Consider the following 25,094-nt stretch of genomic DNA (forward strand, 5'->3'; position numbering starts at 1 on the left):
CGCGTCTGCACGTCACTGTGGCCCTGACTCTTAACGACCGGGGACGACAAAAGGAGCGCAAATGTGTCACAAATCTGCCAGCGCATCACGACTGCAAATATATATATATATGTATATAAAGGTGCAGGGGCCTCCAGGTGTGGACCTCCAAGTGTGGACCTCCAGGCACCCCTGAGGCTCATGGACCAAAACAAGAAAGAAAGAAAGAAACGACATGTACCACCTTTCATAATCCACATTATACAAGCGGGGTTAATTCTCCCTCTACACCATTAATTCTGATTCTAATTAATAAATGTAAATAAATAAAGCAATAGCATATAGCGCCTTTCAAAGTTATCGTTATCATATGCATCATGTGATGGTTAGTAAAATAAAAAATATTATAAAGCGCATAGCATCAAAGTATGTTAAATACTTAAACTGGAAAGAAAGAAAGAAAGAAAGAAAGAAAGAAAGAAAGAAAGAAAGAAAGAAAGAAAGAAAGAAAGAAAGCGCCCAAGTACAGTTGAGTCCTGTGCTCGTGAATAATGTGCATCTGCTCCGCCTTTTCTTTCTTTCTTTCTTTCTTTCTTTCTTTCTTTCTTTCTTTCTTTCTTTCTTTCTTTCACGTTACCCCCCTAAATCCCACGCATTCCCGTTCAAAGTGCAGGACCGATCACGACCGACTAGCGAGAGGCGCCCGCTGAGTGTCCCGTTTGATGTCCCCGTGGCGGCTGCGCCTTTTTTAGTTGGATGGTCGTATTTTATAAAACGTCAGCCCTTATAGCGGATCGGCCTTCCCGTTTTCAACTTGGATATTTTTTAAAACCTGCCGCTATCTAAAATTCATCAGATATTTAAAGGCGCGCACCAGAATGTTGGAAATTCTGTAAGACTATTGAGTGGGGAGAGAAACTACAGTTGCGATCAACATTTTCTGGATTTTTCTTTTTCTTATATTCTCCTTAGTAAACTTTTGGAAAGAAAAAAAGAAAAAAAAACACGTGGCTGCGAGTCTACGAATTTCTGCGCAAATCCAGAAACGTCCAATCACGGAGGAGATCGTCACGGCTTAGACTGCGCCCGCCTCGGTTGTGCTGTCCGAGCAGCTGACTAGCTGACCTTACTTGAGGACAACACTTAACGGCCTTGAGCTGCAAAGAAGTCGACTCAGTGAACGGCAGACACGCAGAAGAGCAAACCGACAGAGGCGCCAGTGCGGGAGCCGACAGAGACAGCATCGGGCAAAAGGCAGGAGCACAAGGGCGGGACACCGCGCACGCGCACCTTCTGCGCTATGAACGCGACTCTGCGCTCCACACTTAAACGAGATATGTATGTAACACACACTCACACACACACGCGTATATTTATATTATTTGTAGTTATTTTTTGTGATAAAGCGCCCAGTGTTGTTGGTGATTTGTGACCGTGGCGCCCGCACACAAACCTGCATTTTCAAACCGCGATGTCCCCACAGCAGCCGCTCACGGTGACCTCAGTGTCCAGTAGTGGTTAAGTACACTAAACCTGCCAGTGAACAGCTTTTCTAAGCACTTGTAAGTGAGCCGATTATTATTATTATTATTATTATTATTATTATTATTATTAATTTATTCCTTTGTCTGTATATTTCTACTGTTAGAATTCCCAAACACATGAGCTCCATCCTTGCTGATTTTCTCAGTTCAGGCTCTCTGATTTTTTTCTCAGTCCTTTTGGGTCCTCCATCTTCTTCTCTCCAGTCCTCTCTGCCACCCTCTTCATTCTGGTTAACATGTGCCAGGCCTCTCGTTTGTCGTCGAGTGTCTTGAAGCTGATCTCGTCTTGACACCCCCTTTCCTGATCCCCTAATCATCACCAACACCATCTTTTGTGACAAGACCACCAGGCTTCACAACCCCCCCATCCACGCTGCCCAGGACAGGCTAAATGAGACTCTCAGAAGACATCGGCCGTGGTCTCCTCTCATTTGCACTCAGAAGTCTCTTTACGGTGCCATCCAACATTTGGGACGCTGGCAGAATGCGGTGCTTTCGGTGAGGGGTCCTCTAAATGAAACCAGCTGACGTGTTCCTGCGCAGTGTCCCCCTTAACACACTTTATACAGGACTGATGACGCTGTAGGTTTATAAACTCGCTGTCTGCGGTGGGATGGCATCCTGTCCGGAGTGAGTGGGGCCGCATGGTGGGGTGCAGGATGGACAGAGTCAGATGGAGTTGGGCTTGGATGGTCAGGTGTCACCAAACAAGAGGAGGGATTCATTTGTGGACACAGTACAGGGTGGGGCAGATGGCAGATGATGAGACCCCCAATCATCCTGGTGCAGTAGGCACAGGCACCATCTGTGGAGAAGCACGGGCAGTGCTGGCCTTTTAGTGTCTGCAGTGCCCACCCCTTGAGTTATGTAAACAGCACCCCCCATGTTTCATAAATGGTGCCCCTTGAGGTGCAGAGTGCATGCCCTTTAACTGTCATAATGGGGCCCCTTGGGTGATTGGGTGATGGTGCCCATCTAATGAACTGGCTGGCTGTGAGCTCAGTCCTAAATCTGGAGCAGTGCCAGAGAGGAGTCATGGAGGTGGCAGTGAGTTCAAGTCTCCAGCGGGCAGCGGCGCTGGCATCCACACGTTGCTCCTGCCAGTCTGCACTTTTAACTTCTTTGCTGATTATTTTTTGTAAATTGTTAAAATTCATTTTGCCCGCAGTTCAGATCTGACATCAACTTCATACCAAAGCCAATCACAAACCGGCAAAATTAATAATGGGACCTAAAAGACAGCTGAGAATGCCCGCTGCATGATGACTGCCGGTCAGCAGATGTTGACGGCGCAGGACGTTGGTGATCTCGTCAGCTCACGATGGCTGGCAGTTGAAGGTGACTGGCATCTCCACTGGTTAGACCCCGAGGACTGCAAACAGGAGACGAGCTGGTGGGATCGGTTTGAAGCAAAGCTGCGGTTTGATAATATCAGAACTTCAAGAGCCTCTCGGAAAAATATGCGGTTGAGAGCTGACATTTCAGAAAATCTGGGTGGGCTTCCTTTTATCCTTTTTTTTAAATACTTTATTTTATTTTTCTCTAAAAAGTTTGAACCTGCAAACCTTAAGTGTAAGAAAATCCCCGCTGTCAAGTGGCACAGTCAATGACCAGCCAAGCGTGGCACTGCCCCATTTAACCTGCCAGCTTACAGTCACATGTAGGTGTGTGAAATAAGCTGATTAACATAATATAATCACAAAGTCACTCAGACCGACGCCCCTTAAACTTTTACCCATGATGCTTGCTGACTGCGCCCTTGTTAACGTATGCGCAGATTGCAATCTCACCGTCCAATCGATGCACAGCGTCAGAATGTCTCCGATGACACACAAGCGCGAGAGAACATAGTTGGCGTGAGAGGAGCGAATGTGAGGAGCTCTCTGAGTGCCCACTTTAAGGTAAGCCCACCTGAGAGATGCCCGCGCTCTGTGCCGTTGTCGTGTTGGTCGTTCCCTTGTAGTTTTTGTGTCTCGTACGCCATGCCAGTCTCCAGGTTATTGTTGTTAGTCTTGTCTGATTATTACTTATGCTGTGGGCTGTCATTTTGTGCCCCCCGTCAGTGTTGACCGTGATGGCCGTGTCAGTGCTATTAGTGAACGGCATTAAGAAGCTCCTGTTTCACACCAAGTGGACCTCCACCCGTGTCCACATCTGACCCCTGACTGGCAGCGTCTCACCTGGGTTCACATAAAGACTCTAAGAAAAGTCTGGGGGGTCCACGCTGTAAGGGGGGGCTGAAGGAGCTCAGGCCTCTCAGTTGGACATTACGAGGAGACACAGCTGAAGGAGAAGATCTCAGCTTTTACTTTTAAATAAACTCAACAACAAGAAGACGAGGGCACAGCTGGGAATTTAGGGGCACACAAGCGTCTTTCTTCAAGGAAAGACCCCCAGAACAAGTGACCGAGTGGCAGGAAGACATTAGGGACCATCAGCTCTCGGCCCGGGGGGAGAGGGAGGGACGAGCTCATCGGCCTGAGTGGTCCGCCCTCGTCACAACTGCTCTAATGTTCAGTGAGCTTGGGGGGTCCACGCCGCAGGACACTCGTGGACATGGCTGGAGGGCTGATGCCATGTCATCGTGGAAATGATCCTGTGTTTTATTAGAGCCGCTTTATAGCGCCCTGCGCGTGGGCAACTGCTGACAGCAAAGAGATTTACCAGCTTGGCATAAGCAGACCTGTGCCAACCACCAAAGCAGGTGCCCACTCACCACGCTGGTAACCTCTTTGAGAATTTGGTGATCGACTGTACCTGGTGCACTCTGGGTAGACAATCGATATTAGAATCGAGCCCAATGAATAAAACGGACGAGAGGAGGCCTGTCAGCGCATCAGTCAGCTCAGCTGAGGTCCTCCTCAAACGTTCCTGAGGTTTGAGCTTCACTTCCATGTCTCACTGAAAGATACTCAGGTACCGAGATGGGGGGCGAGACCCTCGAGTCTGGGTGTGCCACTCTTCACAGGGTGAATTTCGGGCGTCCTGTCTCAGTGCTCTTTTGTTCTTCTTCATCTCCTCTATTAAGGCCTTCCTTTCTTCACGGAGATTTCACAAAAACCGCCGCTCTGCACCAAAAATCCGCCCACACAAAGAAACCGTCGTACGTTTCAGATGTCGGCCCGCCGACTCCATTTCTGAAGTTGGAATTCTTTACCCGCCAACTCTTTCCATGACTTATCAGATTCAGCAAGAAAAAGAAAAAGAAAGGCAGATCTTTGAAACACAAGTTACCTTCGTTCATCGCCGTCAGAATGTCATCTGAAGTAAAATGGCCGCCATCCCCAATCCTAACGTTACCTGAGGTGACAAAAAACAAAATGAAGGATTTGCTCTTCTTCTCTCTTCTTATTCCTTCTTATAAAGTCAGACATTTACATTGAGAAGGTGACAGAGACGTCTGCTCACCGGCCACAAGTGACAACACTGTCACCAAGTGCGTGCCTTCTACAGCAACATGCAGGGGCAGCCATTGGCACTGATGGAGGATCAACAGGAAGGCCCCTGGTGTGGTGGGGGGGTCTTCTGTCGTCCCACCAGGCCCTGATGTGTCATCCTTGGCTCAGATGGAGACGTTCAAGTGGACTGTGGTGGGATCACAAGCTGCTGCCAAGTGGTTGCTTTACTGAAGGAGCGATTCTGTTAAAAACGAATACGTGAGGCGCATTGAGGCAACGGGGGGGGGGGGGGGGGGGGGGGTTTTTTTTTTTTTACTCTAATGGGGTGTTTTTGTTTTGTTTTTAAATTTAAGAACCAGAAGTAACAGAGCAGTTCTGGACCCCCAAATCTGTGAAGGGCACCGACATCAGGACAATCGGCCACCTTAGAGCCACCAATACGTCTGCATCGCACCCCAGGCGGGTGTCTGTTCTGATTCTAATTACTGTAATAAATTGAAAATAAAATTAAATTAAATTAAATTGAATAAATTAAAGTAAAATAAAATAAAGTCAAGTCAAATACAATGGGCCTCTCACATGTACAGCCCCCCAGACACGAGGGCTCGGGTCAGTAGAGACGCGCACTTTAAGTCCGTCCACAGCTGACCTGGAGGAGCAGAGCTTATCTGAGGTGGCACTTTGAGTCCAGCAGGCTGCAGGTCAGCTTGGCATCGCACTTTATGGCACTTTAAGAGCTGGCAGTCCGGGGGTCCCGAGTGCGGCCCGTTAGTCCCACGACGATCCCTCTGGGAGGTCAAATCAGCAGGCCGGGCTTGGACTTTATTAAATTGTGCCATCCACCTTGACTGCTGGACCTTTGGACATTCTTAGCGTGAACGTCAATAGAGGCAGAGTTGAAGGGGGGCCGGGGGGGGATGCGCTACGTTACTAAAATAAATCCCCTATAAATCTTATCCTTACTTTTAATGCTGCAGTTAATCAGTGGATGCGATCGTTAAATCCAAACTTGCACCTCGGCTCCCCTCGACACAGAAATGACAGACTGGCTGACCGTGTCACTCTTACAGGACACTTCCACTCGTTTGACTGCCCTCATCCTGAGAGACCCTCAAGCGGCGACTTAAATGACCCCACATGGTGTGTGTGTGTATATCTGTGTCTCGTGGGCCACATGTCACTCACACGATGTGTCACTTTTGTCACAAGTACGTCAAGCAGACCAACAAAGGCTCCTGTCGTTTCAGAATCATTTACGGAGCTCGCTGGAGTTGTCCATATGGTGTCCTACGCTTGTGACAATTGGTTAAGGTCCATCTACCCAATTAGCTGCTCTTCTGTCTCCACCCAGCAGTGGACGGCACTTCACCTCGATGACAAACTCCAGATAGCGGGCTGAGTCAGTGACCTTCATTTTAGGGTGACACTCGGACGCCCCACAGCCAGGCGAGGATCACTCAACACTAACCCCGCCCACGTCCAGCCCCGCCCCCTCGGTGTCCCACTCTCATCCAGGGTGGGCTCCTGCGTTTGTACCTGAGGCTGCCTGCTCTGTCATTTTTGTGCTGGCCTGTCACATTTGTTTGCTTTGGGTGTGAGAAGCAAGGGGAACCAAATGTCACAAACATGTCACTTCCTATGAGATTTCACCGCCTTCACAGACGTCATGGAAAAAAAAATATGCTGAGCAAAAAAAAGAACAAATAAATAACCAAAAGTGTAAAAAAAAAAAATGAGATAAAAAACCAGACGTTTGGAATGGGACGCCTGTGAAATGTCATGAAGTGGGGCACCAGTGCCAGTCTGGCAGTGTTGTGTGTCAGAGGTGCCCATCACACACGCACGTCACTTCTGTTGGCCCCACAGCTTCACCCAAAAGGGTTTGTTTCGCTTTTTGTGCTAAATGAGGGGACAGATGGTGACGGGTGTGCTGTCTGTCTTTTGAGTAAGCGGGTCTGTTAACGCGGGCCAACATTCGTGTAAATGCCAATGATGTCATAAAAACACAGAGTATCGTTTGCCAGTTTTCTGTTGTCACAGGACGGTGACAGACATTTATCGATGACGACGTTAAAGCTTTCAGTCACCTTGAAACGCCAAGGCAGAGGGAGCTGATCGGCAGGCAGACCCCCCTGGGTGACGTTCCTTGTCTCAGCTCTGGTGCCCACTGATTCTAAGGCTGTAGTACCACAGTCCAAAGCCTTCAGCTGGCATCACTTTTTGCACATTTTCTTCTCCTGCTGCCATCTCCTAAAATTCTTGCCATTCGTTTTTATTTTTTTTCCTCATCACGCCAAATGACAAAGCGAGAGCAGAAGTTAAGACTTTTGTGCAAATTAATTAAAAATAAAAAGCTGCACGGAAAGATCCCCGTGACACCAGCATTGGGCACCCTGGCGTATCGCTGAGACGTTCACCTTGTTTGGACTGCTTAGGTACACAGAAGGTGCCACAGGTGACAATGACCAAGCTGTGAGACCGGAGGGGCTGCCTGCAGAGCTCAGGGACAGGACTCTGAAGGTGGCTGCAGTTTCCCAAGACTACCGAGACCTCCATGAGACGTCCAGAACATCCACAACTCTGCCTGTGACAGGCCTCCTGACCAATCAGGGGAGAAGGGCCTGAGTAAGAGAGGACACCGAGGACCTGTAAGGACAGGAGAGAAACTTCCAGAATGACGACCTGAGCATTAGGGTGGAGTGGCCAGGACAAAGAAAAGACACACGGGTGACCGCTTGGCACCTGAAGGCCTCTCAGACTGTGGTTGTGTCAGACAGCATCCATCACCTCTGCGATCCCACCGGGGCGTCTGGTCAGGGCTGAGGGACACTTGATGTCCTTAATGAAAAGCTGTAGGGTCACAAAGCAGAGACAACACAGGAGTGGCTTGGGGACAACCCTGGGAATGTCCTTGAGGGGTCTGGCCAGAGCCCAGGATTGAACCCAAGTGAACGTCTCTGGGGAGACCCGACATGCGCCGCCCGCCGATGGCCTCCACCCAACGTGATAGAGAAGAACGGCAGAAAGTGTGAAGCTCGTCACCTCAGACCCCCAAAGATGCCCGGCTGGAAGGGCTGCCACTGGGCCTTCAAACGAGTAGGGGGTCCGAACGTTTGTGTCCACGGCACAGATCACGTCTTCATTGTTAATAAACTCTCGCTCTCGCTTCGTCATTCTGGAGTGTTGAGGAGAAGAAGAAACGAGCTGAAAAAGTGAAAACCGGGACGGGGGTCTGAAGACTTTGTAAGCCCACCGTGTGTAAAGCTGTGTGTTACGTCTTTAAAAGCTCAATGGCGTTATGGTGGGCTCTCACACTGCGGCGGACAGCTGGCACTGCCAGTCTTTGTGACGGTCCCGTAGCTGGCATCTCCTTTCATGTCCCTCTTGGCGCCCCCCGCGTTTCCTGATTTGACTTCGTGGCTCGCACTCCGCCTCTGTGATTTTCACCTCTTCGTCTTCCTCCCCTTTCACTTTGTCTGCTGACATTAAGGCCCTGCGGCCACAAAGCCTCCTCCACGTCTTTGGTCAGCTTGTCATCTTCTGTGGCTGTGAGGGGAAGAACTTTCATCTGGTAAGACGGGCACGAGAAGAAGAGGAGGAGGAAGAGGAGGAAGAAGAACCTAAGGCCTGTGGCTTCTGAAAGCCGCAATGAGGATGCACACACACACCTGGGGGACATGGAGGAAGGCGTGACTGGGGTCTTTGGCGCTGACAGTCACCTTTCAGAGGCCATCATGGGGCCAGGAATGGGGGGGGGGGGTCAAACGTCAGTCTGCCAGAAACACAAATGAGCGGCCGGTCGGTCAGACGGTTGGTCATCACTGACGGGCGAATCTGCACAAACTGGCAGCACAACAGGATGGCAGCTTTACATCACTTTTATCGGATGTTTTCAGTGTTCTGGTGGTCTTGTTAGGTTTCTCTTCCAAGATGGTAGCAGGAGTTTAGCGCCTTTTGATTGATTGATTGATTGATTGATTCTCGTGTTCTCCTGCAGTGCCTTTTTTTGCCAGTAGGGCGGCGCCATTCAGAGCAGTTTGCTGAAGGCCAGGTCAGAGGTCATCGCTGGAGTGAGGTCAGGGGTCACGGGGTATACGGTTCACTCCCGGGGGTCACTTCCTCCTCCGAGTTTGTGGACATCAAAAGACAAAACAATTTCTAAGTCCGTCTGCATTCTTCTTCTGAGCCCCCTTGTTTGTTTGTTTCTCTCGACTTCAGTCTCATTTCACATTTAGGGTTCGTTGTCAGGTTTCTTTGGTAAAGACAACAACATAAAGGGGTTTTATGATCAAATGCCCCCTGTCCATAATACAGCGCCTTTTAGTCCATATCTACAGTCATGTCCTCTAATTCTTATATCCTCCCTGTCCCTGAACTTCAGGCCACAAAACTCAAAGAAAGGCCTGAAACTCCCAGTAGGCCTGAGGCCTGCAACTCAAATGGGAGAAGAAACCCCCAGTCCAAGGAACAGGCTTAGTGTTGGGGTCCTAAGAAGAAACTCTGTCAAATATATGCAGTATATTAAATATCATAAAGTTAGCAAAGCCACAGCCAGAGACGGCAAACCAACAACACAACCAGGAGAGCCAACGGGGTCCTTCAATTCGAGACCCTCCATAGGCCCACACAGGCAGCGTCAGGAGGCCCCGGCCCCTTAGGTGTTGACGACTGCAGTGACACACTTTATAAAAAGTAACAAGGAGACTCTCAACAGAGATGGCATCCGGCGAGACCTCCACCGCTGGGCTGGACTCCAGTCATGGCAACCCAGCAACTCGAAATGGGAATGTGAGCTGAGCTGGTAATAAGAACAAGTGCAAGGCGCTATAAAATAACAAAACGGAGGGAGGGACAGCGTCAGGGCCACACAGACCCAGGCAGGCTCAGCTCTGCCCTCTGTGTGTGTGCCCACTGTGCCACATGGAGGCTAACCCCCCCCCCCCGATGTTCCTCTACTGTTCCTTGAAGATGGATGGTGGGTCAGTACTGAGAAACACGCCCAGGTGCGCCCTTTGAATTGGGGACCCCGAGGGTCATTTGTGTTACGGGCCCTGGGCACACACACTGGCCTGGACTTGGCACTTTTAGTAAATGGATTTATTATTTTATCAAAGGGGTTCAGTTGTTTTGTAATTTTTGGGGCAGCTGATTTACACTTGCAGAGGGTGAGACATAAAATTGTTTGTGCCCTGTGTGTGCCCCCGACTCAGCTGGTGGTCCAGACGCATTTAGTGTTTGATCCGATGAGAAAGCAAAGAAATTCTTAACCGAAGTGAAAAACGTAATAAAAAATACGCCTGGAAAACATGGGCAGCTGAACGGAGCCAGTGGACCGGGCCTGTCCATCAGATGGCACCTTTGGCATGACATTAAAGTGCCACCTACAGTAGTCATCTGTCTGTCTGGTGGCGGTCGCTCACTTCATACGGTGCCACCAAGTAGAGGGACACAGGCCTAAGGACCCCTGAATGTAAAACACACACTCGCACACACACTCGCACACACATTGCGGCTGCAGGAAGCGTATTTTCGTATTTCTTGCTTATCTACACCCACATACCTTTGGAGGCGGGCAGGCGGGCACACGGGGGGAGCAGGCCTAACCTCGCCAGCCGAAGCCTCACAACCAAGAGGCACTTTGAAGTTTTTTTCCACTCTCGTTCCCGCAGGTGACTCCCGCACGACTACAACAGCCGCAGCCCCCCCTGTGACGACTCGACTCCTGCTGCCCCCAGTTTCATCACTCAACCAGGCCAGTGGACCTCTCCTGGGCCCCAGACCCGCTCCTCCCCCTGGCCATCGGTGCCCACAGCTTTGGTAGAGACCTGGAGGTGTCCACCGAGCCAGCATGTCACCACGAGGGCGTCTCGCACCGGCAACCCGTCCATCTCGCTGCACTTGTCCTTCAGCACACCTCACATATGGCGCAGCAGTCGGTCTGAATGCCTGTTTGCGCTGTCCTCTGTGCCCCTGCTGGGCACTATAAAGGCTGGTGCCTGCAGTGTGAGCAGGTGGGACAGCAGGTGGTAGTGTGGCCTGCTCACCCCTTGTTCATGTGCTGTGTTTGCCAGGTGGGAGTGATGGGGTCCTGAAGTGAGCTGGCATCCTGTCCGGGTTTTCTGCTGCCTCGTGGCCAAAGATGCCAGATTACCTGCAGAGGTTTAGAATGTCAGTTTGGGTTACCACACCAGGGCAGGCGCCTCCATTCAAAGGACAGCCCCGTACTCAAGTCCCGGTCACTCAAACACACCTTGACATGACTTGGCTGTCACTTGACGTGACCACACAGTGCTGACAGCGTTCCAGTCTGCAGAGAAGTCCCCTTAAGGTTCTTGATTGGTGATCCCATATGACATAACATTGCCAATTCACCTTCACAGGAGGCCGGAGCCTGGCAGTGCCCCATGGGCACAAAGCAGAAGCCAGTCCATCTCAGTGCCCCGTCACCCACACAGATGCCAGCCTAGTTAACATGTGCATCTCTGAGGCTGCATAAGAACAAGAACACCTGAGGAAAACCCACATGGACACCGGGAGACCCTGGAAACAGCAGACCAACTTCACCCTGGCGCTGCCCATCATGGGTTACCAACTCAGCACCCACACTTAACAGCCCAATGCATTATATATTAAATACAAAAACACAAGATGGGTAACATAAAACTAAAATGATACCCGCCTAGCGTTAAAAACCCAACAAGAGATGGCGTGCCCTGCTGGCAATGAACTCATAATCGTTTCCCTGGAGGCTGCACTTTAAAACTCACCAGGTGTCCTTCACTGTTGCCCACCACCTTCTATGGCATTCACTCTTGGCACCTGAAGAAGTTCTCTGTACTTTCTGTCTGACTGGCAGATCTGAGAGGTCAGGCGCTGATTGGCTAGTCACAGGGCCTTATTTGCATACATCAGGGAGGATGGCGTTATAAGGATTATGGGTAAATGTTCCAGGTGACAGGCGACTCACTAATGACACATTTGATTTGACTGAATTCTGGGATTATATGAAGGGTTGGGAGCAGGCGCTGATAGAGCACATGACAAGTCCTATCAAGCGTCTCCGTTATTTCAGTAACCCGGTGTTTAATATCTTTAAGAAAATCGTAGGCCGCCTTGTAGGCGGGTGGTACACAAAGGTCACCAATGATGCCACACAAATACCTGAGTGAAGCCCAAAGCCTACCAAGTGTGGAGATGGCCTATCGCTATCAGAAATCAAACGACCTTCTCATCGCCTTTTGCTGTCCGCATGACTCCGTGTCTCTGCCCAGGAAGGTGCCACTCAAAGCAGACAGGTGGCACGGCGCCTTTTACAGCTTTGCCCAGGGCAGCAAGTCGGCTCTTTTTGTCCTGGGGGGTCGCTATTTTTGGTTTTGTTTGTTTTGGGTTTTTTTTCGTTTCTTCTGCTCTGCGTATCTAAACTCCATTCTGGGGTTACTGACGTGCGTCTAACCGAATCTAAAAAGGCAGCACCGCATGTCTGCTCCTACTTCAGAGCGGACCACGGCTGGTCTTCAAAAGAACCAGAAGCTTCCAGAAAGACCCTTTAATGATTTAGATCATAAAGAGAAGATGGCACATTTGAGAAATGCCTGAGGGTCTCATGGTTTTAAGAGGGGCTCCGTTCTGTCAAAGTCGTGCTGGTGGCGGCTTGCCGTACGAGGAGGAGTTCTGTGTCGCACAAAGAACCAACTTGCAAAGGAGATCATCCAGGACTGAAAGACTTTGGTCAGGCAAAGAGCTGCACCGCCCAGTCAAAATCCCATTTAGGACCCTTCGTTTATACCCGTGCCCTGTGACGTCACTCCAGTTGAATTGAACAACTGCGTCCTCCCTGCTGAACAATAAAAACGGGCGTCTTGGGAAGGCCATAAATATAAAACTCCGGCTGTTATGATGGAACAAGAAGAGAGAGAAAGAGAGAAACCTTCGGTGGTCTTTACTGCATTTAACGTTAAGAGCGATGACGAGTGAAAAATACTCATAAAATAAAACAAAGGCAACTTTAAACTTAACGGTGTTTTAATAAAAAGGACTGTAGCGAATAAAAATCCGATTTTAGATTTCTTTTCTTTTTGGCGGGGGGATTTTGTTGGAGACCACGACCACGTCCTTCACCCATGAAGGTTTTTTTGGTTTTGGACAAAACCCGACGTGCATGGTAACGAGGCAGTCAGCGGGACCACCCGCCAAGCGCTGCGCCACCGTGGATTCCTCGTCGTCGTCGTCTTCTCATTTGAGCCGTCACGGCGAGCAATTTGACAATCGCGAATTTGACCGCGTTCACAGTTTACTGTTTGTTTGTTTGTTTGCACAAATATCAGGCCGACTTGAGGCGTCCAGCAGCGGCACTGCGCGATGTGTTTGTGTCGCCGTCTTATGGGAGCTACGGGACGTGAATTTGGCTGATTCGGACTGATAGATAGATAGATAGATAGATAGATAGATAGATAGATAGATAGATAGATAGATAGATAAAAGGCACTATATAATAGATAGATAGATAGATAGATAGATAGATAGATAGATAGATAGATAGATAGATAGATAGATAGATAGATAGATAGATAGATAGATGAAAGGCACTATATAATAGATAGATAGATAGATAGATAGATAGATAGATAGATAGATAGATGAAAGGCACTATATAATAGATAGATAGATAGATAGATAGATAGATAGATAGATAGATAGATAGATAGATAGATAGATAGATAGATAGATAGATGAAAGGTGCTATATAATAGATAGATAGATAGATAGATAGATAGATAGATAGATAGATAGATAGATAGATAGATAGATAGATAGATAGATGAAATATGCTATATAGATAGATAGATAGATAGATAGATAGATAGATAGATAGATAGATAGATAGATAGATAGATGAAATATGCTAGATAGATAGATAGATAGATAGATAGATAGATAGATAGATAGATAGATAGATAGATAGATAGATAGATGAAATATGCTATATAGATAGATAGATAGATAGATAGATAGATAGATAGATAGATAGATAGATAGATAGATAGATGAAATATGCTAGATAGATAGATAGATAGATAGATAGATAGATAGATAGATAGATAGATAGATGAAAGGCACTATATAATAGATAGATAGATAGATAGATAGATAGATAGATAGATAGATAGATAGATAGATAGATAGATAGATAGATATGTGCAAGGCGCTATATAAGAGACAGACAGACACACACATTATGGTCTGAGCACACACCAGAATGACAAAAAGGAAAGAAAATGAAAAAGAAAGAAGACTCGTTCGGGGTCTCCGGAGAAGACGCGCGTGAGGGCGGGTGAAGCTGCGGTCTTCACGGACAGACTGGCCGCAGGATTTCTGGGGAATTCGCACTTTGTAACGTTTTGGTTTTCCTTTTGTCACAGCGTTCTGAACCTGCGCTCGCTGAAGGACGAGCTTATTAAAGATTAGGATATAACGACATTAAGCGTGGCCGTCATAAGGCGCTTTATCAAGCAGACAATGCCAGAGGGTCTTGGGGCAGGGAGATAGACGACCCCAAATCTGCTCAGTTGCCTCGCAGCAAATCATCGCGGCAGGGGTCTCGGCTGCGCGATCACTGTTGGCATTTTACTTGTTGAGACTTCAGACTAAGACCTCCTTGCTTGCCAGTTACACTTAAAGGCTGATCGAGACCCCCGCCCATTGTAATATTCAGTGCGATCACAAAGCGGGTCTTTCCCGTGTTCCGTGAGAGGCTGAGTAGGCCCCCTGGTGGTCAGCTATGGAGATGATTTCCGCCTGCCAGGCTCTCTTATCGAATGTCAGCTAATGAGCGCCGAGTGGCAGAGCTGAGCCCGGGGCAGCTCGAGGGGGCTGTCGTGCGGTGCGCTATAAAGACTGGGCGGCTCATCTCTTCGCTTTTTTTTTGTGTTTTCAGCTTTATTTATTTATTTATTTATTTTTATTTTTTTTCATTTTTTCCACTCTGTATCAGTGCCATCAGGTTTTCCCCGGTGTGTGACACATTTCCTGCTTATTACCTTTTTTTAAATTCTTTTTCTTTACCTTCAAGCCGTCCCCTTTTCCTCGCCTGCCTGTGACCTTCATGTGTGACACCCGGTGGCCTCATTTCAGACGCCCCTCGTTTGTGTTCCTGAAGGTTAAGATCTCTCGGCTCCACACTGAAATGAAACACAAAGTGGGCCGCAGTCTGATAAAATCCCAAAAGTCCACAAGTAACAGTACACTCGACAGCCGGGGTGGGAAGGGGGCTCGACATGATACCTGGGGGGCTTAGTCCAGATAAATGACCCCCTGGGGAGGGTCCTGGGCCACAAGTCACAAAAGTCTTAGAAGCAATCAGTTCATTTTGTGGTCCTTATGGGTGTTTAATGGGGCTGTGGGGTGTAACTGACCCCCCCCCCCCCAGGATTACACCACCTTCTGAAAAGGGTGACAGGGCCCTGGACTGCCCTGCGGACCACCTTGGGCCCACTCACCACCTCAGCCAGTTAACTTAACTTGGAGAGAACCTGCAGACTTCACACAGAAGGTGGGCCAGTGTTTGATTTGAACCCGAGACATCGGTCGGTGATCCAGTTGCACTCACTGCTGTGCCACCTTGCTCCCCGTGTATTTCGTTTGTCACACTCAGATGTCGTTTTCACAGACTTTTCACACATTTCGTTGTAACCCCAGATGTCCAGTATACCAGTGGGCCCCCAGTGGTCACTTTTTGAGCTTTGGCATAGTCCATGGAATCCCGACTTGAGCCCATCTTAGAATTCACCTTCACTCTGTGGGTGCCATGAAGACAACAACAAAAGATGAAATACGCAGAGTGGGTTGGAAAGCGCCCTATACTGTAAATGTAAAGAGTTATTCTTTATTATTACATTGGCATCGGGCGAGGTCAGTTCAGTGTGTTCTGCCTGACCCCCTCATGCTGAGTCAAATCAGGTATTGGACTGGGGGGCTACAAACGCCATCTTGGGATCATTTCTGGGGTCCAGAATGTCTTCTAGAAATCAAAGACTGTCCTCCTAATCGCCCAACTGTGGCCTCACCCCAACAGTCCCTGCCACCTTCAAAGCTAAAGACCCTCACATGGCAGGTGGGCTATACATGAGCTAATGGGCCTCTCTGCTGCCCCCCCCCCCCCCCCATTAGACTGAGGGTCTCCTAACTCATGGCCCCTCCTTTGTCTCTGTGCCCTCTGTCACATGGCCATTTTACAGCCCCCAGGTGGTCCCTCCTAAGACAGTGAAGTCAGGTTTCCTTATCTTGCCAGGTCCTTTCAGGCCCCTGCCCTGGCATCCCTCCATGCCAGTTTTAAAGTGTGTGTGTGTTGCAGATACACTGAAAGTGAGGGGCCATTCTGTGGTGCTGCCCCCAGTGGTAGCTGCCAGCATTGCTTCTCTCTGCGTGTATTTTCAACAGAGTGTGCCTATTGGCCCTTCATCGGACCACACAGAGCCAGAGGGTGATGCCCACGTGGCAGACACAACGTGCTGAGCTTTTGTGACTGAGTGCTCTTGCTGTTTCCTCCAGCAGGTTGAGAGACCAGACGCTGAACAGGAGAAGTTCTTCAGAGAGGTGTGGACAGGGACAGCACAATGCAGGACCCAGCGGCCGACTTGCCCTTCTTCTTTGGTTGCATCACCCGCTATGAAGCGGAGGACGAGCTCAAGCTGGCAGGCATGACGGATGGCCTCTTCCTTCTGCGCCAGTGTCTGCGCAGCTTAGGCGGCTACGTCCTCTCCTTGGTGTTCGATCTCCACTTCCACCACTACCCCATTGAGAGGCACATGAATGGCACATACGCCATATCGCAGGGCAAATCCCACTGCGGGCCCGGAGAACTGTGCGAATTCTACTCGCGTGACCCTGATGGCCTGGTCTGCACCCTCAGGAAGCCCTGCCTGCGCCCCAGCAGCACACAACCCAAGCCAGGCGTCTTCGACAGTCTCCGGGAGAACATGATGCGGGAGTATGTGCGGCAAACCTGGAACCTGGAGGTGAGGCGGGCGGTGGGGGGTATAGGAGGGGGGCACAGGGTCAGCCCTGAACATCTGATAATAAGAGACGATGGGCAGTACGTCAATGAAGGACGTCGCACATGTGTGCCACACTGCCCACCTCCAGGCTTGGAGCACAAATGTCCTTGCCCACCTGGCACCCTGGTGGAATGGACTGGAGTCCCAGGGGAGCTGGGGTGTTTAGGGGGGGTGTTTGGGGGGCTCAGGTCAAGTCCCTAGTGGCCTTATGGTAATCAAGTAATTGGGACGGGAAATTCAGGCGGGGCTCAGTTTGTAAATCAGGGGTGGGGCTAAAGTTGTGAGGTGTAGTTCAGGTGGGTGGGGCTTGAGTTTGTAAATCAGGTGTGGAGCTAAAGTTGTGAGGTGTAATTCAGGTGGGTGGAGCTTGAGTTTGTAAATCGGGGCAGAGCTAAAGTCGTGAGGTGTAGTTCAGGTGGGTGGAGCTTGAGTTTGTAAATCAGGGGTGGAGCTAAAGTCGTGAGGTGTAGTTCAGGTGGGTGGAGCTTGAGTTTGTAAATCAGGGGTGGAGTTAAAGTCGTGAGGTGTAGTTCAGGTGGGTGGAGCTTGAGTTTGTAAATCAGGGGTGGAGCTAAAGTCGTGAGGTGTAATTCAGGTGGGTGTAGCTTGAGTTTGTAAATAAGGGGCGGAGCTAAAGTCGTGAGGTGTAATTCAGGTGGGTGGAGCTTGAGTTTGTAAATCGGGGCGGAGCTAAAGTTGTGAGGTGTAATTCAGGTGGGTGGGGCTTGAGTTTGTAAATCGGGGCAGAGCTAAAGTCGTGAGGTGTAGTTCAGGTGGGTGGAGCTTAAGTTTGTAAATCGGGGTGGAGCTAAAGTCGTGAGGTGTAATTCAGGTGGATGGAGCTTGAGTTTGTAAATCAGGGGCGGAGTTCTTACAGGTGGTGATCTGTCGGGGTTTGGGGTTTGGCCCCCTAGTCCGAACAGTGGTGGGCGTGTCTAAAGGTGTTGTTGAAAGGCCACCTTGGGTTGGCCAGGTCTGCGTCAGGCTGGCATGGGTGCCATGCTGATTTGTGGGCCTCACTTTGGATTTTGCAGTTTTTGTCTCTTTTGTATTTTGTTCTTTTCTCTTGTGTTTGTTAGGTTTTCACTTCTGTTCTCTCCTTTTGTTATTTAAATCAGCATTTTCTCTTTTTGGTTTGTTAGGTGATTAGCTGCTTTTATGTTTTTATGGTGGACAAGGGGTGAGACCCCTGATTGGATCACAAGCCCTCGCCTCCCTTATTGGCTTTCTTGCAGGTTTTCTTTTTTTGGTTGTACGTTTTGCAGGCTTCTTAATAAACTCATTTGTGTTCATTTGATTTTTTTAAATTTAATTGAATTTACTTTACTTGTGAATTTGAATATATTGGAACACATCATTTTTGAATCCTTTGAAGTGTAGGCTGTGGTTTTTGAATTTATTTTTGTTCTTTCTTTAATAGAAGGGCAAACTGAACAGCTTGTGTACTTTTATAGCGGCCTTTCTGAAGGAGTGACAAAAAAGACCCCTGGTGACGGCTCACAGAAGAGCTGTCCCCAGTTACTGCCCTCTAGGGGGCAGGCATCATTTCATATGTGTACACTGAGATCTACAAACAGTAGGGGGCACTAGGCCAGGGAGCCTGTGATGGGAGGAGCTTGTGAATGTGATACTCTCATACTAGGGTGGAGCCTGTGAAATGTTTGGCATCAAAATGAGGCAGTGGGTGGAGCCTGTGAATGTCATGAGCTCAAACTAAGATAGGGGGAGGAGCCTGTGAATGTCAAAATCTTATACTAGGGAGGAGCCTGTGAAATGTTTGGTATCAAAATGAGGCAGTGGGTGGAGCCTGTGAATGCCGTGAGCTCAAACTAAGATAGGGGGAGGAGCCTGTGAATGTCAAAATCTTATACTAGGGTGGAGCCTGTGAAATGTTTGGCATCAAAATGAGGCAGTGGGTGGAGCCTGTGAATGTCATGACTGCCTACTAGAGTGCTGGGTGGAGCCTGTGAATGTGTTGACATCAAACTGAGTTGGGGGAGGAGCCTGTGAATGTCACGCCCTCAGAATGATGGTGGTGGGTGCCGCCTCTGCATCCCCAGATATCAAACAGACATTTGCCTTTTGTCGTTGCAAACACACACACACACACACCAAGTGGCTTCCCATTATATAGCACCTTTCTACAATCTGAGCAGAGGCAGGTTAAGGACCAGCAGCCTTCTGCTTTACACACCAATGTCCAGGCCACTGGGCCACCCCAGGACCGTAGAGGACGTGTAGACACGTGGACAGGCTCCATGGCTCCTGTGTGGCTGTCCCCAGCAGGCCATGTTTGTATCACAAGTCTAAGGCAGAATGTAATCCTGGTTATAGTGACATAGCCAAGTGGTCGTATGTCTTCTCTGGTGACGTTGTGCAGTTAAAGTGACCCTCATAAATAGGGTCACTAATTATTATTATTAATATATGAATGTGCCGCCTGTGACCTTCAGGCCATCGTGACCCTCGGTCTTCTTTGCAGGGAGATGCGGTGGAGCAGGCCATCATCAGCCAGGCCCCTCAGCTGGAGAGGCTTATCGCCACCACCGCTCACGAGAAGATGCCCTGGTACCACGGCGCCATTTCACGAGAGGAGGGTGAGAGGCGACTCTACGCTGGCATGTTGCCTGATGGCAAATTTCTGTAAGTGGAAGCCATGGAGGTCGGCGAGCCCCCCGGTTAATTGCTGTTTTTCTGCCCCTGACTGACCCCCACACCTCTGTCTCTCTCTCTCTTCAATTCCTCAGCATTCGCGACCGCAAGGAGGTGGGCACGTTTGCGCTCTCCATGATATACGGCAAGTCGATATACCACTACCAGATCATCCTGGACAAGTCGGGGAAGTTGTCAATGCCGGAGGGGACCAAGTTTGACACCGTGTGGCAGGTCCGGTAGGAGATGATTGACCCACTCGATGATCCGTTGCGTCTCGGCCCCTCGGACTGAACGTGTACTAGGCGGCCATTAGGGGGCACACATCTGAAGATACAGAGCACGAATCATAATACAGTTAAACACATAAGAAACGTTCAACCCAGCAGGAGAAAATAAACCTCAGCTGACAATAAAAGAAAAAGGCACACAACGGCACAACAACACTCTGGGGGGTGGACAGAAAGGCAGGGGGCGGTCCCTTAGTAGGGACCTCATGGTGGCCCCGCCTCTCACAGCTCCACCCATAAAACTCAAAAACAACAGGAATGCTCACCTGCAATGAGGCACCAGCAAGTGTCCCGGGAGGAGGCGCCCTTGGCTTTGACATCTGCTGTCCCACACCAGGGGATCCTCGGTGCTCTTATTCTGGCACCAAAATAGCAAAAACAGGTGAAGCCAACTAAAAAGACTCCCAGAAACAGGCTGGAAACCCCACCGGCTTCCCAAAAGCAGGCCTCACCCCCAAGGCAACCCTGACCCCTGGCAAATGGGAGGCTTCAGGCCTATCCGGGGCCCCCAGATGGTTCAGAAATCCCAAGAAACGTCCCAAAGTATAATGCAAGAGGGAGGATGACCATAAACCCCTGGCTTGTTGGCTTGTTGACGAAAAGGCAGACAGAGTCTTTCTATAAAGGATGATAAAAGAAAAACAAAACACAAGAAAAGGCCCAAAAGAGCAAAACAATGGAGTTGCCTAAAAGGTCCAAACGCACCCCCCCAGAAACACAGAAGTAAAGATCAGCAAAGTAACAAAATGGTGGAACTCCCAGTCAACTCTGAAGCAAATTCAAATGATGCACAGCGGAACTCGCTTTCCCAGCATGCCTTTAAAGGCCGGGGGCGGTCACTTAGAAGTGATGGATAGGGTGACCCTGCCCATTGGGGGGGCTCCACCCACAAAACACAAGACGTTTAAAGGAACATAATGAGCAGATGATAAATAAAGAGAACAAAATTAACAGAAATAATCGAAAGAAAGGAAAAATAAACACAAAACTAAACATAAGCCAGGAATGAAACTCGGGCGATCACCTTGAGCTGCTCCTGACCCCCACAGGGTGGGCTCGTCTCCAGCACTCAGTGAATATCCAGTTTGGGACCTCCATGTTGTCCTCTTTTCAGGCTGGAGGAACAGAATTAACTGCTGGCACCTGTCCCTAGAGGCCACAAGGCCTGGTGACAGAGGCGTCTGAAACGTTAAACTCCTCCACACACCTAAGAATGAATCTAAAGACAAAGGTTCAGAAGGCCCATCAGCCTGGAGTGACGTCTGCTGCCCGATGTGTGACACCTCCGGGGACACCCTCCTCTGGCAATCGTCACCGGCCTGCAGCTGACTGGATGACGTCAAAAATGACATACAGGGTCCCTAGTTAAAGGCTCATTGGCACCTTCACACAGGGCAGCAAGGAGGCCACCATCCTTGTCCGGTCAGGACCCCCGTGGGTGCTCATCGATCTGGGGGGGCTTTGCATATTCAAGATTAGGAGGACCTTACAACAGTCTGAGCCTCTTCACTCCTCCATAAAAACATCAAGTAGAGCTTTGAAGGACCCTAAAGTCTGCCGCACTCTTCAGTCACTCAGTCCCCGTGTCCTCGTCCCAATGTTTGTGTGACGTTTGCCCTTAACGTGGTGGCCTTTTTGTTTCCATGCCCTCCACAGCTGGTCGAGTATCTGAAGATCAAGCCTGACGGCCTGGTGCACACACTCAAGGAGCCCTGCGTGAATCCCAATCAGTCCTTCGGTAGGTGACACACTGTCGGGGGGGGGTCACACAGACCGATGACTTGGGGGGGCCGGGGCAGACACTCGCTTCATGCTTCTCTTTTGTTTTCTGTTTGTTTTGCAGTTGGTCCAGCGCCGGCGCCCCCCTCTGGTGCTGTAAGTACCGTGAAGCTTTGAGTCAATCAGAAACAGTCAGGAATTCATGAAAATGAAGGTTAGGGACCAAAATACCAAAGTGCCCTCACAACCAGCCTGGCACCACAAGAGGGGCACATGAAACGCCATGGGCTGGCACGTGACGGTGACGTCACACCTCGCATGATCTGTGGGTCGATGGCTCGGTCAGGAGGGGGTTAAAGGGCAAGTGGAGGGGTGCAGAAGACCCATCATTCATTAATAAATGCACAGATTCATTCATTGATCGATCGATTTATTGATTGATCACCACGTTCAGTTACCTCTGGCGAGACTTTAGAATAAGAGCGGGGAGCTCAGACCACGAAGTTACGAACTTGCTGACTAACTAACTGGACGTCTTCACTCATTCGTTCCTTGCTGAGTTTCTTCATTGATTGGCTGATTGCTTGGCAGGTAATTCATTAAGTAACTCAAAAGGGGGCCACTGAGCCGTGGGGGTGCAGACTTTCACTTCCTTAATCAGCTAAAGAGGGGCTCTGCGGACAGAAACGAAGGGGCGACAACGCGCGCTGACTTCATTTCAACGGGTTACGCAGCACGTGAGGCCTCAACGACGTCATTCCTTAAGTAAAGAATCGCCCTGTGAGGACCTCGAGGACGTCAGGGTCACTTCATTAATTACGTGACCACCTCGAGGCACACATAAATCCCTAAGTAGGCAGCTTTGTGGTCCCTGAAGCTCTCAGCGGCTTGTCACCCCGTCTGTCCCTTCTCGGTCCCGCTTGTCCAGTTTGTGGCTGCGCCCATTCTGGTGGCACAGGCTGATCTCACACCTCACATGTCCACACACACCTCACCCATGAACCTGACACACACACACATGGAGTGGCCAGAGGAAGGCCTGGCAGTGAGCGAGCCAGGATTTGAACCTGGGACCCTAGAGTAGGATTTCTTCAATTATGGGTACTGCCAGATTAACCAGTGATGGGTTACGGGTCTTTGGTGAAGTCAGTTACAGCAATTGAGCAACTGGCATTACTGTGACAATCGTCCAAGATTCTCCAGGGGTACATCTGGCAAGGAATGGGACACTAAAAGGGACAAGATGGAGTCACAACCCTGCACCAGAGCTGCCCTGAAGCCACCAGTGGGTAACATGACAGAACACAGCCTGGCGTGGCGGTCCGCTCTCAAACCGAACTGCAGCAGGTGACAGTCACAGGTAGGCAGCACACACCAGCCCTCCAACACAAGGCCCACTTCAAGTGCCAGATGAGGACCTGCACTGACACATGGCAAACGGGCAAACTCCAGAGAGAAAATGGCTGCCAACACGGCTTGTAAACTGTGAGATTATGTCACCGACTGCTGTGTCACCAGACAGGAAACACCGAGACGTGTGTGCAACACAAGCCTAAGAAACATAACATAAGAATCGACGTGTGCTTGGTGGCTGAGGTGGGCCGCCCCGACCCCTCCATGGTCAGCAGGCTCCCTGTGAGTCTAATAAAGAAGCAGCGGGTACAGGAGCGGGCAGCTGGCTGGGTATCTTTTGACACTCATGTGCTTTTTCTTTTAATGTTTGCAGAGGAAGTTCGGTGCCAATGGCTACACCCCCCCTCCTAAAGGTGAGTCTTCGTCTGGGCTTTGGTGGGTGGATGGTGCCCGGTTTGGGCCTTCTGTGTAATTCTTGTCTTTAACTCTCACAACTTGTTTGTCTGTCCTGTGTGCCACGCTGGTCACCGAGGGCTTGTCCTTCTGTCCTTTCTGGGCTCTGAAGCCTCAGCTCACCTCCATCTGACATCCACACAACCTCAGGCCTTCTCAAGATGGGGTGCCAGTCCTTCACAGGGCACACACACTCTTACTGTGCCCATTTGACAATCTTGTCAGGTATTGATCACTGCCATCCACTTGTGTTGTTTTTTTAATGTCTCTGTGACATCACTGCGGTGCCATTCAGAGCTCCTCGTCCTTTGGTGGCTCTTTAGTCACTGGTCACATGATTCTTGATGACACTGCCTGTGACTGTCTAGAATGGCGCTGCACCATCGATGAAAAGCAAATGACCTTCTGAGCAACAGGTGAAGGTTCTGGTTGGCAGTTCTGGTTTGGACCCCCATCTGTTGCTTTTGTTTCCCCTTCATTCTTCTCCGTCTTAGAAGTGCCGAGTCCTCAGACGGGAATTTATCAAAAAAAGTCATGAAGACACCAGGAGAACATGCAAAGCACACACAAGCAACAAGGTGGCATGGGATTTGAACCCAGACCACTACACTAGTGTGGGTCCTCTCTAACCACTGGGCCACCCCACACTTACTAGTGGCCCTTCATTATTCATTAAAAATGTCAGAGGTCCCAGTGGGGTTAATTAAGGACCACCTAATGAGGAGAAAATGCAATCTTGTATTAAATATGAAAGAGGGACTCAAAATACACTACTGAGAATAATCAATAAACAGAAAAGGCCTCATCTTAGGGCACTAAAGGGGAAAAAACAAAAGGGCAGAGGGAATGAAAGAGCACGGCGTCGCCAGACACACGTCACCAAGTGTTACCGAGTGACACAAATTCAGAAACGGGACATTAAAGCCACAGCACTTCATCTGAACCGCAGCAGCTACAAGCGTCACCAGGGACAAAGCACAATAGCAATAATAATAATACATTTTACTTATATAGCGCCTTCTTTGGAGGGCTTTACAAAAAGTTACCAACCCGGGCAGAGCTCAAGCTAAAGGAGCTGAGATAAAAAGCAAAAAGGAGGGATCATGGGCGGAGCTCATGCTAATTAATAAAAGGAGGCAGGGACAATACCAAAAAGAGTCATGAGGAGGGATTATGGGCGGAGTTTATGTAGATTAATAAACAGGGGCAGGTGAAATAATTAAAAGACCAACAGAGGAGGGGCCATGGGCAGAGTCCAGACTGGTTATACAAATTGGCAGAATGCTTAGTAAACTGGGGGGGTATAATAGAATGAACCTTAGAGGAGGGTGGAGCTTATGTTGATTAATAAAAGGAGACAGGGACAATACCAAAAAGAGCCATGAGGAGGGTTTATGGGCGGAGCTCATGCTGATTAGTAGAGGGAGGTGGAGACAATACCAAAAATAGCCATAGAGACAGAGTCCAGACTGCTTAGGAGGAGGCGGGAAAAATAATTAAAAGAAAATTAAAGGGGTGGGATTATGCAGATTAATAAACAGGGGCAGGTAAAATAATTAAAAGACCCACAGATGGGGGCCATGGGCAGAGTCCAGACTGGTTATACAAATTGGCAGAATGCTTAGTAAACTACATGGGGGGGGGGAGGGGATA

At 49.4% G+C, this 25,094-nt stretch overlaps 1 protein-coding gene across 3 annotated transcripts in view; it reads left to right on the forward strand.

The window, feature by feature from the left end:
* LOC114662923 (tyrosine-protein kinase ZAP-70) overlaps nt 1–25,094 on the forward strand; it is a 62,897-nt gene that overhangs the window by 25,498 nt on the left and 12,305 nt on the right. Inside the window, exons 1-7 of one of the 3 annotated variants that reach the window (XM_028816665.2) lie at nt 3,266–3,424; nt 16,469–16,935; nt 19,457–19,617; nt 19,722–19,860; nt 21,573–21,654; nt 21,760–21,791; nt 23,362–23,401. In XM_028816665.2, coding sequence (XP_028672498.1) covers nt 16,534–16,935; nt 19,457–19,617; nt 19,722–19,860; nt 21,573–21,654; nt 21,760–21,791; nt 23,362–23,401 — 856 coding nt within the window. In that variant the 5' untranslated portion in view covers nt 3,266–3,424; nt 16,469–16,533. Of the gene's footprint in view, nt 1–3,265; nt 3,425–16,468; nt 16,936–19,456; nt 19,618–19,721; nt 19,861–21,572; nt 21,655–21,759; nt 21,792–23,361; nt 23,402–25,094 lie in introns of those variants that run through there. The other 2 variants (XM_028816663.2, XM_028816664.2) reach the window with 2 other exon arrangements.

Source organism: Erpetoichthys calabaricus, chromosome 12, assembly GCF_900747795.2.
Source record: "Erpetoichthys calabaricus chromosome 12, fErpCal1.3, whole genome shotgun sequence".
In the NCBI taxonomy this organism is placed as follows: domain Eukaryota; kingdom Metazoa; phylum Chordata; class Cladistia; order Polypteriformes; family Polypteridae; genus Erpetoichthys; species Erpetoichthys calabaricus.